General features: G+C 40.5%; 1 protein-coding gene and 1 long non-coding RNA gene across 2 annotated transcripts in view; one reads left to right on the forward strand and one right to left on the reverse strand.

The window, feature by feature from the left end:
• Positions 1-6,071, reverse strand: part of LOC128666767 (zinc finger protein OZF-like) — a 152,588-nt gene extending 146,517 nt beyond the window's left edge. The window contains exon 1 of the mRNA XM_053721551.1: positions 5,953-6,071. Coding sequence (XP_053577526.1) covers positions 5,953-5,954 — 2 coding nt within the window. The 5' untranslated portion in view covers positions 5,955-6,071. The remainder of the gene's footprint in view (positions 1-5,952) is intronic.
• Positions 6,072-6,132: 61 nt separating this feature from the next.
• LOC128635997 (uncharacterized) overlaps positions 6,133-18,674 on the forward strand; it is a 35,283-nt gene continuing 22,741 nt past the window's right edge. The window contains exon 1 of the long non-coding RNA XR_008398644.1: positions 6,133-6,266. This is a non-coding gene — a long non-coding RNA (uncharacterized LOC128635997). The remainder of the gene's footprint in view (positions 6,267-18,674) is intronic.

Raw genomic sequence — 18,674 nt, forward strand, 5'->3', positions numbered from 1 at the left:
AAGGAGGAATAACAGACATAGCCTTCCTAATAGATTTAGAAACAAAATCTCTTATGTTTCAGGAACACCCTGAGTATTAGATGTTGATGGAACAGCAACAGGTAATGGAACATTACTAAAGGAAATATTATCTGCATTAGCAAGTTTGTCATGACATTCATCACAAACAACAGCCGGAGGAACAGTTATCACAAGTTTACAACAAATACACTTAAAGGGACAGTATACTGTAAAATAGTTTTTCCCTTAATGTATTTACAATTGCTTTTTTACCAACTGCAGAGTAAAAAAATGTATGAAAATTTGCCTTTTTAGGCTTATTTGTGTATATTAAAGCTCTGATTTTGTGTTTTGAAGCCACAACCTAATAAAATGGGTTGAGCTTGTAGATATAATCAGATCTCATTACTGTATCACATTGTGCAAATATACCTGCTTCTTTATCTTATATCTGTCCTTAAAACAATCACCAGTACTTTGAGAGAACAATGGAAAATCAACATTTTATTACCTTATCTCTGCTATATCCCACTGGGAGTGTAATTTCTTCTGCTGGCTGTGTTTACAAAGCTTATCTATAGCTGGTACGCGCGGCCACAAACTTTCAGAATAGGTTGGGATACCACATGCTAAATCAACAATTTCAAATGCCAATATAAGGGTAAAGGAGCTACTTGTAAACAATTTAATACACTCCAGCAGGTAAAGTGGATCATTGGGAACAAATTAAAAGGGAGAAAATGTTTGAGTAAACTGTCCCTTTAACTTTGGTAGATCCAGCATCAGGCAGCGATTTTCCAGAAGTAGCTTCTGATTCAGGGTCAATCTGAGACATCTTGCAATATGTAATAGAAAAAACAACATATAAAGCAAAATTGATCAAATTCCTTAAATGACAGTTTCAGGAATGGGAAAAAATGCCAATGAATAAGCTTCTAGCAACCAGAAGCAAATAAACAATGAGACTTAAATAATGTGGAGACAATAATGACGCTCATATTTTTTAGCGCCAAAAAAGACGCCCACATTATTTGGCGCCTAAATGCTTTTGGCGCCAAAAATGACGCCACATCCGGTGACGCCTAAATTTTTGGCGCAAAAACGTCAAAAAATGACGCAACTTCCGGCGACAAGTATGACGCCGGAAATGACAAAGAATTTTTTTGCGCCAAAAAAGTCCGCGCCAAGAATGACGCAATAAAATGAAGCATTTTCAGCCCCCGCGAGCCTAACAGCCCACAGGAAAAAAAGTCAAATTTTTAAGGTAAGAAAAATTGGTTATTCATATGCATTATCCCAAATAATGAAACTGACTGTCTGAAATAAGGAATATCGAACATCCTGAATCAAGGCAAATAAATGTTTAAACACATATATTTAGAACTTTATATAAAAGTGCCCAACCATAGCTTAGAGTGTCACAAAAAATAAGACTTACCCCAGGACACTCATCTACATGTAGTAGAAAGCCAAACCAGTACTGAAACGAGAATCAGTAGAGGTAATGGTATATATAAGAGTATATCGTCGATCTGAAAAAGGAGGTAAGAGATGAATCTCTACGACCGATAACAGAGAACCTATGAAATAGACGCCGTAGAAGGAGATCATTGAATTCAAATAGGCAATACTCTCTTCACATCCCTCTGACATTCACTGCACACTGAGAGGAAAACCGGGCTCCAGCCTGCTGCGAAGCGCATATCAACGAAGAATCTAGCACAAACTTACTTCACCACCTCCACGGGAGGCAAAGTTTGTAAAACTGATTTGTGGGTGTGGTGAGGGGTGTATTTATAGGCATTTTGAGGTTTGGGAAACTTTGCCCCTCCTGGTAGGAATGTATATCCCATACGTCACTAGCTCATGGACTCTTGCTAATTACATGAAAGAAATTGGTAATGCTTGTCTAGAAAAGAGAATCTCAGGAACGGATAGTGATCTGGATTAATAGGAATATGAAGATATGCATCCTGTAAGTCTATTGTGGACATATAATGCCCTTGCTGAACAAAAGGCAGAATAGTCCTTATAGTCACCATCTTGAATGTTGGTACTGTTACATAACGATTCAAGACTTTCTTTGGAACAATGAACAGATTTGAATAAAACCCCAGACCCTGTTCCTGAAAAGGAACTGGCACGATTACCCCAGATAACTCTAGGTCTGAAACACACTTCAGTAAAGCCTGCACTTTCTCTGGGTTCACTGGAATGCGTTAGAGAAAGAAACTTCTCACAGGCGGTCTTACTCGGAAACCTATTCTGTAACCCTGAGAAACAATGTTCTGAATCCAATGATTTTGGACTGAATTTATCCAAACATTCTTGAAAAATTTTAATCTGCCCCCTACCAGCTGAGCTGGAATGAGGGCCGCACCTTCATGCGGACTTGGGGGCTGGTTTAAATCTCTTAAATGGCTTGGATTTATTCCAGATTGAGGAAGGCTTCCAATTGGAGACAGATTCCTTAGGGGGAGGACTAGGTTTCTGTTCCTTATTCTGTCGAAAGGAAGGAAAACGGTTAGAAGCTTTAAATTTACCCTTAGTTTTTTTTATCCTGAGGCAAAAAAGCTCCCTTCCCCCCCAGTAACAGTTGAAATTATAGAATCCAGCTGAGAACCAAATAATTTATTACCTTGGAAAGAAAGAGATAGCAATGTCGATTTAGAAGTCATATCAGTATTCCAAGATTTAAGCCATAAAGCTCTTCTAGCTAAAATAGCTAAAGACATATATCTAACATCAATTCTGATGATATAAAAAATGGAATCACAAATAAAATTATTAGCATGTTGAATTAATTTAAAATGCTATACACATTATGATCTGATACTTGTTGCGCTAAAGTTTCCAACCAAAAAGTTTAAGCAGCTGCAACATCAGCCAAAGAAATAGCAGGCCTAAGAAGATGAACTGAACATAAATAAGCTTTCCTTAGTTAAGATTCAAGCTTCCTATCTAAAGGATCCTTAAAAGAAGTACTATCTTCCGTAGGAATAGTTGTACGTTTAGCAAGAGTAGAGATGGCCCCATCAACTTTGGGGATCTTTTCCCAAAACTCCAATCTATCAGTAGGCAAAGGATACAATTTTTTAAACCTTGAAGGAGGACTAAAAGAAGTACCCAGTCTATTCCATTCTTTAGAAATCATATCTGAAATAGCATCAGGAACTGGAAAAACCTCTGGAATAACTACATGAGGTTTATAAACCGAATTTAAACGTTTACTAATTTTAGTATCAAGAGGACTAGTCTCCTCCATATCTAATGCAATCAACACTTCTTTTAATAAAGAACGAATATACTCTATTTTAAATAAATAAGAGGATTTGTCAGTGTCAATATCTGAGGCAGGATCCTCTGAATCAGACAGATCCTCATCAGAGATAGATAAATCAGTATGTTGTCAGTCATTAAAAAAATCATCAACTCTATGAGAAGTTTTAAAAGACCTTTTACATTTATTAGAAGGCGGAATGGCAGACAAAGTCTTCTGAATGGAATCAGAAATAAATTCTCTTAAATTTACAGGAATATCCTGAGCATTAGATGTTGATGGACCAGCAACATGTAATGAACTACTACTGATACAAACATTCTCTGCATGTAAAAGTTTATCATGACAACTATTACAAACCACAGCTGGAGGAACAGTTACCACAAGTTTACAACAAATGCACTTAGCTTTGGTAGAACCGATATCAGGCAGCAGGATTCCAGTAGTAGATTCTGAGACAGGATCAGATTGAGACATATTGCAGTATGTAAAAGAAAAAACAACATATAAAGCAAAATAATCAATTTCCTTATATGACAGTTTCAGGAATGGGAAAAAATGCAAACAGAATAAGCCTCTGACATAGAAAAAAAGACCAGAGGCAAAAGGAATGAGGTCTTAAATAATGAAAAAATGTTTAGCGCCAAGTATGACGCACCACAAACTGAAAAACATTTTTTGGCGTCAAAAACGTCCGGAATGAAACTCGAGCGTCATAGATGACACAACCTCGTGAAAAGACTCGGCGCCCACTAAGACGCCGGAAATGACGAATTTGCGTCAACAAAAGTGATTTTTTGCGCCAAAAAAGTCTCGCGCCAAGAATGAAGCAATAAATTATAGCATTTTGCGCTCTTGCGAGCCTAATACAGCCCGCAATTTAGAAAGAGTCAATTTGAAAACCTCAGGTAAGACATTTTTTTTAAAAAAAAAAACATTTCCCAGATATGAAACTAACAGTCTGCAAAAAGGAAATATACTGATAAACCCTAATCATGGCAATTATAAGTACAAACATATATTTAGAACTTTATATATAAAAGTGCCAAACCATAGCTGAGAGTGTCTTAAGTAAATGAAACATACTTACCAAAAGACACCCATCCACATATAGCAGATAGCCAAACCAGTACTGAAACGAGAATCAGTAGAGGAAATGGTATATAAGAGTATATCATCGATCTGAAAAGGGAGGTAGGAGATGAATCTCTACGACCGATAACAGAGAACCTATGAAAAAGACCCCGTTAGTCCCCCGTTAGTGGTGAAGGGTGTATTTATAGGCATTTTGAGGTTTGGGAAACTTTGCCCCTCCTGGTAGGATTGTATATCCCATATGTCAGTAGCTCATGGACTCTTGCCAATTACATGAAATAAATAATATTATAGAGTATTCCATTCTGCCTCTTAGATACACAGCCCCTCCCCTGCACCTTATATACACATATATAATAGTATAGAGAGGTTCCTTCTGCCTTACATATACAGCCCCTCCCCTGCACCTTATATAAACATATATAATAGTATAGAGGTTCCTTCTGCCTCACATATACAGCCACTCTCCTGCACCTTATATACACATACTGTATATAATAGTATACACACACAGCCCCCTCCCCTGCACCTTATATACAGATATATAGTATTATAGATAGATTCCCTCTGTATCACACACACAGCCCCTCCCCTGCACCTTATATACAGATATATAATATTATAGAGAGTTTCCTTCTGCCTCACATATACAGCCACTCTCCTGCACCTTATATACACATATAGTATAGAGGTTACTTCTGCCTCACACACACAGCCCCCTCCCCTGCACCTTATATACAGATATATAATATTATAGATAGATTCCCTCTGTATCACACACAGCCCCCTCTCCAGTGCTTTATATACATATATATAATATTATAGACATGTTCCCTCTGTATCACACACACAGCCCCTCCCCTGCAACTTATATACAGATATATAATATTATAGAGTTTCCTTCTGCCTCACATACACAGCCCCCTCCCCTGCACCTTATATACAGATATATAATATTAAAGATAGATTCCCTCTGTATCACACACACAGCCCCTCCCCTGCACCTTATATACAGATATATAATATTATAGCTAGATTCCCTCTGTACTGCACACACAGCCCCCTCTCCAGTGCTTTATATACAGATATATAATATTATAGAGATTCCCTCTGTATCACACACACAGCCCCTCTCCAGTGCTTTATATACAGATATATAATATTATAGATTCCCTCTGTATCACACACACAGCCCCTCTCCAGTGCCTTATATACAGATATATAATATTATAGATTCCCTCTGTATTACACACACAGCCCCTCTCCAGTGCTTTATATACAGATATATAATATTATAGATAGATTCCCTCTGTATCACACACACAGCCCCTCTCCAGTACTTTATATACAGATATATAATATTAAAGAGAGATTCCCTCTGCCTCACATACACAGCCCCCTCCCCTGCACCTTATATACAGATATATAACTTTATGGTAATCTGCCTTTCACATAACATCCTCTGCAGTAGCTTATACAGATATATTTAGTATTAAACAGACTGAGTCTGACTCTCTATAACCACTCCCCATATCCCCCCAGTGCTTTATACACAGACACACTGATTAGTTACTTACATGACCTTATTGAGTTCTGAGTTTTGCAACAGTTTGTACAATAACTACATAACTGCAGCGATCACATGGTACAAATAGAAGATGCACAAAGCCGTCCAGCTACTTCCTGTTATCAGTCCCTTGTGCTCTCAGCAGTCATGTGACTTGTGACATCATAAGTCTTTCTGCTGGAAGGGAACTAGCTGATCAGCATTCACAAAAGTAAACAGCACCTTTGTATAGTGTTAAATTCTGACATATACTGCACCAAAGGAGGTCTGTGTGTGTTTATAAAGCAGCAGGCTATGGGGAGGTGTGACAGACCTGTATATAAGGTACTTAGGAGGGGGCTGTGTCATACTTGCCAACTGTCCCGTTTTTGCCGGGACAGTCCCGGAATTTGGGACCGTGTCACGGCCATTTAAATGTCCCGGACTGTCCCGGCAAGAGTAGCAGGCTGCAGCGCTTTTTGAGTTAGCTAGCGCAATCGTGCCACTCTGAGGCCCTCCTCCTTTGAATTTTTAATTCTCCAATATCGAGCGGTCAGCAGCAGCGACGAGCAGAGGTGACGTCACCAGGCATCTCATGTGACCACCCCGCGTTGCCGCTCACTAGACTCAGTGTAAGTTCTCAACATGCGGCAGCAGGCAGGAGGGACACAGTACTGTCTGACAGAGCAGGTGAGAGTGTAACTACTGTCGCACACACGCCCGGGGCCTAATCCTCTGACTTGAGCCGATCTGGACCAGAGAGGTGAGACTCAGCCCTGCATAAATGAACCGGCTCAGCTCAGGCTGCAATAAAAAGTTTTAGCCAGCTCAGCTGCTGCTAATACCGACTGTAACACCAAAATTATTTAAAAAAATATTAATAACATTTTTTTTTACTTAGTTTTATTTGTCAGACTGAAACACCAATTAATTATTTAAAACAATATTAATAACATTTTTTGTGACTTAAGTTTTATTTGTCAGACTTAGTCTGTTATGCTAGGAAAAAAGGGTAATAAAATGACAAATTATAAACTAACTGTAACAACCAGCAAGTAGATAATTCGCAAATCTGAGGGGTAATTAAAAAAGAGTAAAGCTTCTTAATTTTTTAATTACCCTGACTGATATTAGCAAATGATCTGCCACTGTTATATGCATTTTATTTGTTATATCTGCTGGTAGAGATATTTTTCAGTAAAGCTTCTTAATTTTTGAATTACCCTGGCTGATATTAGCAAATGATCTGCCACTGTTATAATATACAGAGTTTATTTGTTATCTAATCTGTTGGTTCTGTAAATACAGATGTAGTAAAGCTTCTGAAGCTTTACTACAAAATATCTGTACTTACAGAACCAACAGATTAGATAACAAATAAACTCTGTATATTATAACAGTGGCAGATCATTTGCTAATAATATAGCCAAGGTAATAAAAAAATGAAGAAACTTTACTGAAAAATATCTCTACCAGCAGATATAACAAATAAAATAACAGCTGAGTGGTAGATTATTTGCTAACAGTATTGAGATAGGCATTCCATGTCCCCCCCTACATAATATATAGCCCCCATGTGTCACCCAGCATATAATATATAGCCCCATCCCCCCTTCATAATATTTTGCCCCTTAGTGCTAACCCTGCATAAATATCTGCCACCCATGTGCCCCCTCTACATAATATCTGCCCCCCATGTGCCCCCTGCATGCTATCGGTTCCCCATGTGCCCCCCTGCACAATGTCTGGCCCCCATATGCCCCCCCCCCTGCATAATATATGGTCCCTAATGTGCCCCTTGCAAAATGTTTGTCCCCTATGTTCCCCCCTGCATAATTGCTGGTCCCCATGATGTGCCACCTTCCTAATATCTGGTCCCCATGTGACGTGGCCCCTGCATATTATCTGGTCCCCATGTGTGTCCCCAGCACAATGTCTGGACCCAATGTTCCCCCTGCATAATATCTTATATCTTGTCCCCATATGCCCACCTCCACAGTGTCTGGCCCCTATGTGCCCCCCTGCATAACATATGGCCCACTTGAGCCTCGTATCACACAACTAAAAATCCCACACTCTGCAAAATGTCGGCACTTCCTGCAGCAGAGGGCAGGAAAATGTGTATAGCCAGAATGCCAGCTGTTTGTACAGGGTGTATATGACCAGTCTGCTGGTGATATAACTCCTTATTAGCTGATCTAGATTTCTCCCTGTAGTATGAATGTATATAGAAACAAATGCTACATATAATCAGTTGTCTCTTTATAACACACCGTGCTATAAATATTCATGTTATAGCTTTGCTTATTATGACCACCTCTTCTCTCAGGGCATTTTGACAGTGTTTCACCACTAGAGGGTGTTAGTTCATGTGTGTCATATAGATAACACTGTGCTCACGCACGTGGAGTTCCAGGGAGCCAGCTCTGATTGGCTAAAATTGATGTCAGTCAAAAGAACTGAAATAAGGGGGCAGTTTGCTGAAGCTTAGATACCAGGTATTTACAGAAGTAAAACGTGTATTTTTATAACTGTGTTGGTTATGCAAAACTAGGGAATTGGTAATAAAGGGATTATCTATCTTTTAAAACAATACAAGTTCTGGTGTACACAGAATTGGAATGTTTTCAACACAATGAGATAGCAGTAGAATATGATGCATGGGCCATTTATTTAATTAATTCCATTCTGTACATTCTACTTCTATTTTCATGTTTTAATTATATATATATATATATATATATATATATATATATATATATATATATATATATATATATATATATATTCTGCACCATAGAAAAATAGGTGGAGCTAAATTATGCTAATTATGTGGGTTTGGCAAAGTGGGTGGGGCTTTAGGGCAGGGGGTGTGGTTAAACATTTCATGTAGGTAATTGATAGCTGCAAAGTGTCCCTGGAAATTTTTTTCAAATGTTGGCAACTATGCTGTGTATGTTTGAGGCAGAGAAAGCCTCTTTAGTGTTATATATCTGTGTATAAGGTACTGGGTGGAGTCCAGCTATAATCAGACACTTATTGTTTGCACTTTCTTAAGACTATTAAAGGCTGTACCATACATATTTGCTAATAAGAAATGTTTTACTGAATAAGCAAGCATTTTTGTTATAAATGTCACTCAAATTAAAAACTAAATAAATCATTTTCCAGCACTTCTTGTTATGGGTGTTAGTTTAGTTTATATGCAACTCTATGATTTATTTCTATTGCACTTGTTACCTCACCCGGGTTAGCCCCCCATATTCAAAATTTTAACAAACGATCATTCCATTTGTTAGATCTTTGTTAGATCAGGTTAGATCAACTGTTTTTTTCATTAGATCTACTCTAAAATATGAAATATTAACAATCTTTTTCAGGGGGCTAACATGTTACTGATTACAGATATCCCAACCTGCAAAAGCTCATTTCAGGGAGGTGGCTTCACCTACTGCGCCGCCACCCCCCCCTCCCAGTTATATATTGGACACCTTGAAACCCTAAATAAGATAGAGACTTATTATTAAAGTAGCTTCCCACTAAACTCACATTAAAAAAAGTAGCTTTATTGCACAATCACATACATCAAACCTATTTTCCAGTGATCGTACGCTTGTTGAATGCTTAAATATTTTAGAATGCGAAGTTTAATTACATGCAGTAAATAAGGTAGTATTTGTGTTTTATTTTATTAAAATCAGGGGGGGGGTTTGGTTACTGATGAATGCTTTAACCCCTTAACGACCGAGGACGTGCAGGGTACGTCCTCAAAAAAAAGGCAGTTAACGCCTGAGGACGTACCCTGCACGTCCTCGGTGTGGAAAGCAGCTGGAAGCGATCTTGTTTGCTTCCAGCTGCTTTCCGGTTATTGCAGTGATGCCTCGATATGGAGGCATCCTGCAATAACCTTTTGAAGCCATCCGATGCAGAGAGAGCCACTCTGTGGCCCTCTCTGCACCGGAGATCGGTGGCTTCCTTCGTTGGTGGGTGGGAGCAGTACCGGGAGGCGGGAGGCGGGTGGCGGCCATCGATGGCCCTGGAGATGTGGAGGGGGGCGGGATCGTGGGCGGGGATGTCCGGGGGCGCGCACGGACGGGCGGGGGCGGGCGCGTGCACGGGGAGGGAGCGGGTGGGAACCGCTACACTACAGAAAAAAGTGTAAAATAAAGGTTTAAAAGGGCAATCAGTTAAAAAAAAGTTAAAAAAAAAAACGATCAATGAGGTGGTGGGGGTTTGTGGTGGGGGGGGGGGGTTGGGGAAGCTACACTACAGAAAAAAAAAACTAAGAAAAAAAAGCCCTTTTTTGTGCAAGCTGGGTACTGGCAGACAGCTGCCAGTACCCAAGATGGCCCCCAATAAGGCAGATGGGGAAGGTTACAGAGCTGTTTTGGGGGGGATCAGGGAGGTTGGAGGCTAAGGGGGGTCCTACACAGCAGAAGAATTTTTTTTATTTTTTTTTAAAAAACCTAAACCCCCCAAAAAGCTTTTATTTTAGTACTGGCAGACTTTCTGCCAGTACTTAAGATGGCGGGGACAATTGTGGGGTGGGGGAGGGAAGGGAGCTGTTTGGGAGGGATCACGGGGTCTGATGTGTCAGGTGGGAGGCTGATCTCTACTCTAAAGCTAAAATTAACCCTTCAAGCTCCCTACAAACTTCCTAATTAACTCCTTCACTGCTAGCCATAATACACGTGTGATGCGCAGCAGCATTTTGCGGCCTTCTAATTACCAGAAAGCAACGCCAAAGTCATATATATCTGCTATTTCTGAACAAAGGGGATCCCAGAGAAGCATTTACAACCATTTGTGCCATAATTGCACAAGCTGTTTGTAAATAATTTCAGTGAGAAACCGAAAGTTTGTGAAAAAATTTGTGAAAAAGTGAACGATTTTTTGTATTTGATCACATTTGGCGGTGAAATGGTGGCATGAAATATACCAAAATGGGCCTAGATCAATACTTTGGGTTGTCTACTACACTACACTAAAGCTAAAATTAACCATACAAGCTCCCTACAAGCTCCCTAATTAACCCCTGCACTAATTAGCGGCCTTCTAATTACCAAAAAGCAATGCCAAAGCCATATATGTCTGCTATTTCTGAACAAAGGGGATCCCAGAGAAGCATTTACAACCATTTGTGCCATAATTGCACAAGCTGTTTGTAAATAATTTCAGTGAGAAACCGAAAGTTTGTGAAAAAATTTGTGAAAAAGTGAACGATTTTTTGTATTTGATCGCATTTGGCGGTGAAATGGTGGCATGAAATATACCAAAATTGGCCTATATCAATACTTTGGGATGTCTTCTAAAAAAAAATATATACAGGTCAATTGATATTCAGGGATTCCTGAAAGATATTAGTGTTCCAATGTAACTAGCGCTAATTTTGAAAAAAAGTAGTTTGGAAATAGCAAAATGCTACTTGTATTTATGGCCCTATAGCTTTCAAAAAAAGCAAAGAACATGTAAATATTAGGTATTTCTAAACTCAGGACAAAATTTAGAAACTATTTAGCATGTTTTTTTTTTGGTGGTTGTAGATGTGTAACAGATTTTGGGGGTCAAATTTAAAAAAAGTGTGTTTTTTTCCATTTTTTCCTCATATTTTATAAATTTTTTTATAGTAAATTATAAGATATGATGAAAATAATGGTATTTTTAGAAAGTTAATTTAATGGCGAGAAAAACGGTATATAATATGTGTGGGTACAGTAAATGAGTAAGAGGGAAATTACAGCTAAACACAAACACCGCAAAAATGTAAAAATAGCCTTGGTCCCAAACGGACAGAAAATGGAAAAGTGCTGTGGTCATTAAGGGGTTAAGGGTTCTATAACATCCCAGCAACTAAAGGCATTCCTTAAAGAAACACTTTTCTGGATTTGGGCCACATTGGATCATGGTACTTGGAATTTCAGGGAGATTGCATTCCATTTGCTGGCATCAGGGAGCCGCAATTACAATCAGGGAGACTCCCTGAACTTCAGGGAGAGTTGGGATGTCTGTGATTATGATAGCTCCACTTTAGATCAGGTTTGATCAGCCAAAAGTTTTGTTGGATCTAGTCTAATTACTGAGATATTACATTTTTAATGAGGGGGGGGGGGGGGCTAGCCACCCCTCAACTGAAATCTGGACCAAATTTTATTGATTTTGATAGATATACGTTAGATCAACTGTTTTTTTTGTTAGATCTATCACGCAAGAGGCGGTATTCACAATCCTAGTTTGTGTGCGAGGGAGGGGTGATCACTGGGTTAGCCCCCCCTCAACTGAAAGCTGGACCAAATTTTATTGATTTTGATAGATATACGTTAGATCAGGTTAGATCAACTGTTTTTTTTTATTGTTCATAAAGATAGATAATCCCTTTATTACCCATTAGCCAGTTTTGCATAACTAACAGTTCTATTAATATACTTTTTACCTTGTATCTAAGCCTCTGCAGGCTGCCCCCTTATTTCAGTTCTTTTCTCCAACTTGCATTTTAGCCAATCAGTGCTCACTCTTAGGTAACTTCATGTGCATGAGCACAATGTTATCTATATGACACACAAACTAGTAAAAAAACTGTCAAAATGCATTCAGATAAGAGGTCGCCTTCAAGCATATGAACAAAGTAAATTGGAAAGTTGTTTAAAATTACATGCCCTATCTGAATCATGAACTAATGCTGTATTAAAAAAAAATACCCTTTATTTCACAAGCTCTATATATAAATAAATATATATTTGTTTGGGTCACCACATCGCAACATGCCATACAGGGCCGGATTTACATCTCAGGTGCCTGTAGGCACAAAAACCTGAAGCGCCCCCCCCCACCCCCCCCACCCCCCCTAGAAAAAAGTGGAAAAAATGAGGACTTTTTTTTATTATTATTTAGGACAACTAAAAATAAATATTAGATGTAAAATTACATTTTCCCTTTTATGGAGATACACAAATACACACACCAATTGCAATATTTGTTGTAATGGAAGCTACACCAAAAATCAATATTCACTTGACTCAAATGGCCATACAATTTCTATTATGTATAACAAAAACAAATCATGTTAAACTTTTAATGCAAAATATTCTAAAGAAAACCCTATTTAAAGGGACATCAAATGTGACAGTTTGCTGGGCATTTTATTATTGCACTAGTGCTTGCAGAGAAGTGTGTTAGCCTCTTGCAAAAGAGTTAAACACATAGTCAATGTCAGTTCTGAGACAGCAATACACATCTGTGCAGACCCAGATGGGCTCATAGGACATGTTTATTGACAAGCCATTAGTGTATTGCTTTTCTGGAGATGACTTTGACTATGTGCTTAACATTTTGTTGGAGTCAAACACAGTTTTGTGTAAACAATAGCAATATTAAAACTAGCAGCATGCAAGCTCATCACCATCAACAACCTGTGCAGCCAGTGGAAGAAAATATAAAATGTAGGGAAAAAAATCTTGTAAACTCTGATATTTTTGGTACAAACACACACAGATGTTACATTTATTTTGTTCTGAAATATAAATATCATATGATGTTGCTCTCAAAGGAAAACATGGAATGTTGTAGATTATATGTAATCCAGGGGTCAACAAATGTGTTTAAAATTAGAATTTAGAAATTCAATGGGAGGGGTTTAGTTTTAATCTTTGCCCCTCTCTCCTTCATGGCTCCCTCAACTGCTGTAACATATTCCCAATGAAACACTCGACTTTGTAGGCACCTGGCAGCACAATTCTTACTAAAATAAATGCCCTCATAAAAAAAAAAAAAAAAAAAAAAAAAAAAAAAATTTTTTTTTTTTTTTTTTTTTTTTTTTTTATTATTGACAGGCAGGCGCCCCTCACTGCAAGGCGCCTGTAGGCACATGCCTACTGTGCCTAATGGGAAATCCGGCCCTGATGCCATACTTTTTTCAAAAATAGATCATTGTATATAGAGTACAGGTAGCCCTCAGTTTACGCCGGGGTTAGGTTCCAGAAGGAATGGTTGTAAATCGAAACCGTTGTAAATTGAAACCCAGTTTATAATGTAAGTCATTGGGAAGTGAGGGGGTTAGGTTCCAGGCCCCTCTCAAAATTGTTGTAAGTAACACCTAATACATTTATTTTAAAAGCTTTGAAATGAAGACGTTAAATGCTAGACAGCATTATAAACTTAATAAAATAATCATACAACACAGAATATATAATTAAACTAAGTTAAATTAACAAAAACATTTGCTAAACAACATTATAAACATAATAAAATAATCACACAACACAGACTTCACTTGCATTTTTCTGCAAACAGTTTTTTCTATGCATTCCAATCTGGACTGAGTTATAGACAGGAAGATCTTGTTCCTGCTTGATAGCTCAGGTCTGGTTAAACTGATTCATTTCAGCTTGCTTGGCTTTTCTGCAACACAAGCGGACAGCTCCACCTACTGGCTATTTTAATAAATGCACTGCTTCTCAATGCTTTTCAATAGCAGTCACATGACTGGAAAAAAAGGTTGTTATTCTGAAACGGTGTAAATTGAACCGTTGTAAAACGAGGGCCACCTGTACTGTATTTCCTTCTCCCATTTAGTTCTAAATTATAAGTGGAGCTAAAATTATCGATTCTGCGAAAGCGATATTTGCGCTCCACATAGTAATACCAGCGCACGCAAATGTGCACTGGTATTACAAGTTAGGTGCAATGCAAATATGACCTCGTGTTCGCATTGCACGGAAGCTTTGCGCTCAAGAGAGCGTGCTTCCATAGGCTCCACTTGTAAGCGCTGGTTATTTATCTCGCTCCTATTAAAAGAGAATTTGCCCGGCTAAAGTGTACTAAATTGTTAACAAATAACTCGTTATTTTAAATAGCTACCTTTCCCTGATCCTTACCCTGATGTATCCCCCCACGTATACTGTTCATTTAAATACATAAGTACTGGTTATAGAAAAGCTATGTATAGAAAAAAGTTTAGAACAACTCATGCTCTCAGTGGGGGTGGGGGAACAGAGACATAATAAAGTGTTAATTTTTTTCCCCGAAAGCTTTTCTCCAGAAAGCTGCTTCAGCCGAAGCAAACACATCAAACTTGTAAAACTTAGTAAAAGTGTGTAAGGAGGACCAGGTAGCCGCCTTACAAATCTGATCTATAGAGGCTTCGTTCTTTAAAGCCTAGGAGGAAGTCACTGCTCTAGTGGAATGAGCCATAATCCTCTCAGGAGGCTGTCGTCCTGCTAAGCGGATGACACTCCTCAACCAGAAAGATAGGTAAGTCGTGGTAGCCTTCTGCCCCTTATGCTTCCCTGTATACAAACAAAGAGGAAGATTGTCTGAATTCCTTAGTAGCCTGAAGATAGAACTTCAAGGCACGAACCACATCTAAATTATGAAGCAAGCGTTTCCTTCGCTGAAGATGGATTAGGACACAAATAAGGAACAACAATTTCTTGATAAATGTTACGATCCGACACTACCTTAGGGAGGAACCCTAATTTAGTATGTAAAACCACCTTATCAGCATGGAAAACAAGATAAGGGGGGTCACATTGCAAAGCAGAAATCTCAGAAACTGTACGCGCAGAGGCAATAGCAAACAAAAAAACATAAATTATGTTTACCTGATAATTTCAGAAGATGATTAAATTTAGGTCCGCCCCACGGAAAAAACATTCATTACTGTTGGGAACATATACCTAAGCTCTAGAGGACACTGAATGAAACCGGGAGGGCAAAAGGCGGACCCTAATCTGAGGGCACCGCAGCCTGCAAAAACTTTCTCCCAAAAACAGCTTCCGCAGAAGCAAAAATGTAAAATTTGTAAAACTTTGTATAAGTGTGTAAGGAGGACCAGGTAGCCGCCCTACAAATTTGCTCCATAGAAGCCTCATTCTTAAAGGCCCAAGACAAAGCCACAGCTCTAGTAGAATGAGCCAAGCGAATCAAACTCCTCAACCAAAAGGACAAAGAAGTAGCAGAGGCCCTTTGCCCCTTGCGCTTCCCAGAATACACCACAAAGAGAGATGTAGACTGTCTGAAATCTCTTGTAGCCTGAAAATAGAACTTCAAGGCACGAACCACATCCAAGTTATGAAGTAACCTCTCCTTAGAAGAAGAAGGGTTAGGACACAAGGAAGGAACAACTTTTTTCTGATTGATGTGACGTTTAGACACCACCTTGGGGAGAAACCCCAACCCAATGCGAAGAACAGCTTTATCCGCATGAAACACCAGATAAGGAGGATCACTTTGCAAGGCAGCTAGCTCAGATAATTTGCGTGCCGATGCAATAGCCATGCATAGGTTCAAACGGAACCCTCTGCAAGACCTTAAGGACTAAGTTTAAGCTCCAAGGTGGAGCCGACTGTCTAAAGACAGGTCTAATTCTAGACAGAGCCTGAACAAAAGATTGGATGTCAGGGAGCTCAGCGAGTCTCCTATGCAACAAAACAGATCATGCTGAAATCTGTCCCTTTAAGGAACTAGTGGCAAGACCCTTCTCTAACCCCTCTTGGAGAAAGTCCAAAATCCTGGATACCTTCACCTTGTGCCAAGGATATTCGAGCTTCTCACACCAGGACAAATAAGTCCTCCACACCTTATGGTAGATGCAACGAGTGACTGGCTTCCTTGCCTGAATTAGGGTATTAATCACACTTTCAGAAAAGCCTCTCTTGGCTAAGATTAGGCGTTCAATCTCCACGCAGTCAGCTTCGGAGAATCTAGATTTCGATATTGAAAGGGGCCCTGTGACAGCATATCCCTGCGACAGGGTAACCTCCATGGCGGAGAGGATGACATCCCCACCAGATCCGCAAACCACGTCCTCCACGGCCACGAAGGAGCAATCAGAATGGCCGAGGCCTGCTCCTGTTTGATGCATGCCACTACACAAGGTAGAAGTGGTAGCGGTGGAAAAATGTAAGCTAGGCTGAAACCCCAAGGAACCACTAAGGCATCTGTCAGCTCTGCCTGAGGATCCCTGGACCTCGACCCGTATCGAGGCAGCTTGCAATTGAGTATGGATGCCATAAGATCTATCTCCGGCGTTCCCCATCTGACACAAATTTCCGCAAACACCTCGGGGTGAAGAGACCTTTCCCCCGTATGGAAGAATTGTCTGCTGAGAAAAAATCGATGAGAGCGAGCAGCCGTGGGACTCCGCCCACTCCAGAATCTGAGACACCTCCCTCATTGCGAGGAAGCTCCTCGTACCCCCCTGGTGGTTGATGTAAGCCACCGAGGTAATGTTGTTGGTCTGGAATCTGATGAAACTGACCGACTCCAGAGAAGGACATGCCTTCAGAGCATTGTAAATTGCTCACAGTTCTAGGATGTTGATCGGAAGGAGAGACTCCTCCCTGGACCACCTTCCTCATGCCATTCTGGCACCCCAAACAGCTCCCCATCCTGTCAGACGGGCGTCCGTGGTCACAATCTCCCAGGACGGTCTCAAGAAGGATGTCCCCATGGACAGTTGCTCCGGACGGGTCCACCAAGAGAGGGAGTTCCGAGTCTGAACATCCATGGATATCAGATGTGATAGATATGAATTATCGCCGTTCCACTGTCTCAACATGCACAATTGAAGAGGTCTTAGATGGAACCTGGCAAATGGGATGACATCTATGCTCGACACCATGAGATATGCTCGACACCATGAGACCTATCACCTCCATACACTGAGCCACCGACGGGCTTGAGGTGGACTGAAGGGCACGAAAGGTGGACGCAAGCTTCCTGCACCACCGATCTGTGAGAAATATCTTCATGGACATAGAGTCTTTTATCGTACCCAGGAACTCTACCCTGTTGCTGGGAACCAGGGAACTCTTTCCTGAGTTGATCTTCCAACCGTGAGATTGGAGCAGAAAAAGAAGAGCCCTCGAATGATCCTCTGCGAGGCTGAACGACGGCACCTGAACTAGGATGTCGTTCCAGGTAAGGTGCCACCGCAATGCCCCTGGATCTGGCCACTGCCAGCAGCGCCTCCAGAACCTTTGTGAAGACTCTCTGGGCCGTCGCCAGACCAAAAGGAAGGGCCATAAGATTTATCTCTGGCGTTCCCCATCTGACACAAATCTCCGCAAACACCTCGGGGTGAAGAGACCATTCCCTCGTATGGAAGGATTGTCTGCTGAGAAAATCTGCTTCCCAGTTATCCACACCTGGAATGTGAATCGCTGAGAGCGAGCAGCCATGGGACTCCGCCCACTCCAGAATCCGAGACACCTCCCTCCTCACGAGGAAGCTCCTCTTACCCCCCTGGTGGTTCATGTAAGCCACCGAGGTAATGTTGTCGGTCTGGAATCTGATGAAACTGACCGACTCTAGAAAAGGCCATGCCTTCAGAGCATTGTAAATTGCTCGCAGTTCTAGGATGTTGATCGGAAGGAGAGACTCCTCCCTGGACCACCTTCCTTGTACCATTCCAAACAACTCTTTCCTGAGTTGATCTTCCAACCGTGAGATTGGAGCAGAAGAGCCCTTGAATGATCCTCTGCAAAGCTGAACGACGGCACCTGAACTAGGATGTCGTCCAGGTAAGGTGCCACCGCAATGCCCCTGGATCTGGCCACTGCCAGCAGCGCCTCCAGAACCTTTGTGAAGACTCTCAGGGCCGTCGCCAGACCAAAAGGAAGGGCCACAAACTGGAAGTGTTGGTCCAGAAACGCAAATCTTAGGAACCTGAAGTGGTCCCTGTGAATTGGCACATGAAGGTAAGCGTCCTTAAAATCTATAGTTGTCATGAACTGTCCCTCTTGAACTAGGGGCAGA

Source organism: Bombina bombina, chromosome 7 (genome assembly GCF_027579735.1).
Source record: "Bombina bombina isolate aBomBom1 chromosome 7, aBomBom1.pri, whole genome shotgun sequence".
NCBI classification, from domain to species: Eukaryota; Metazoa; Chordata; class Amphibia; order Anura; family Bombinatoridae; genus Bombina; species Bombina bombina.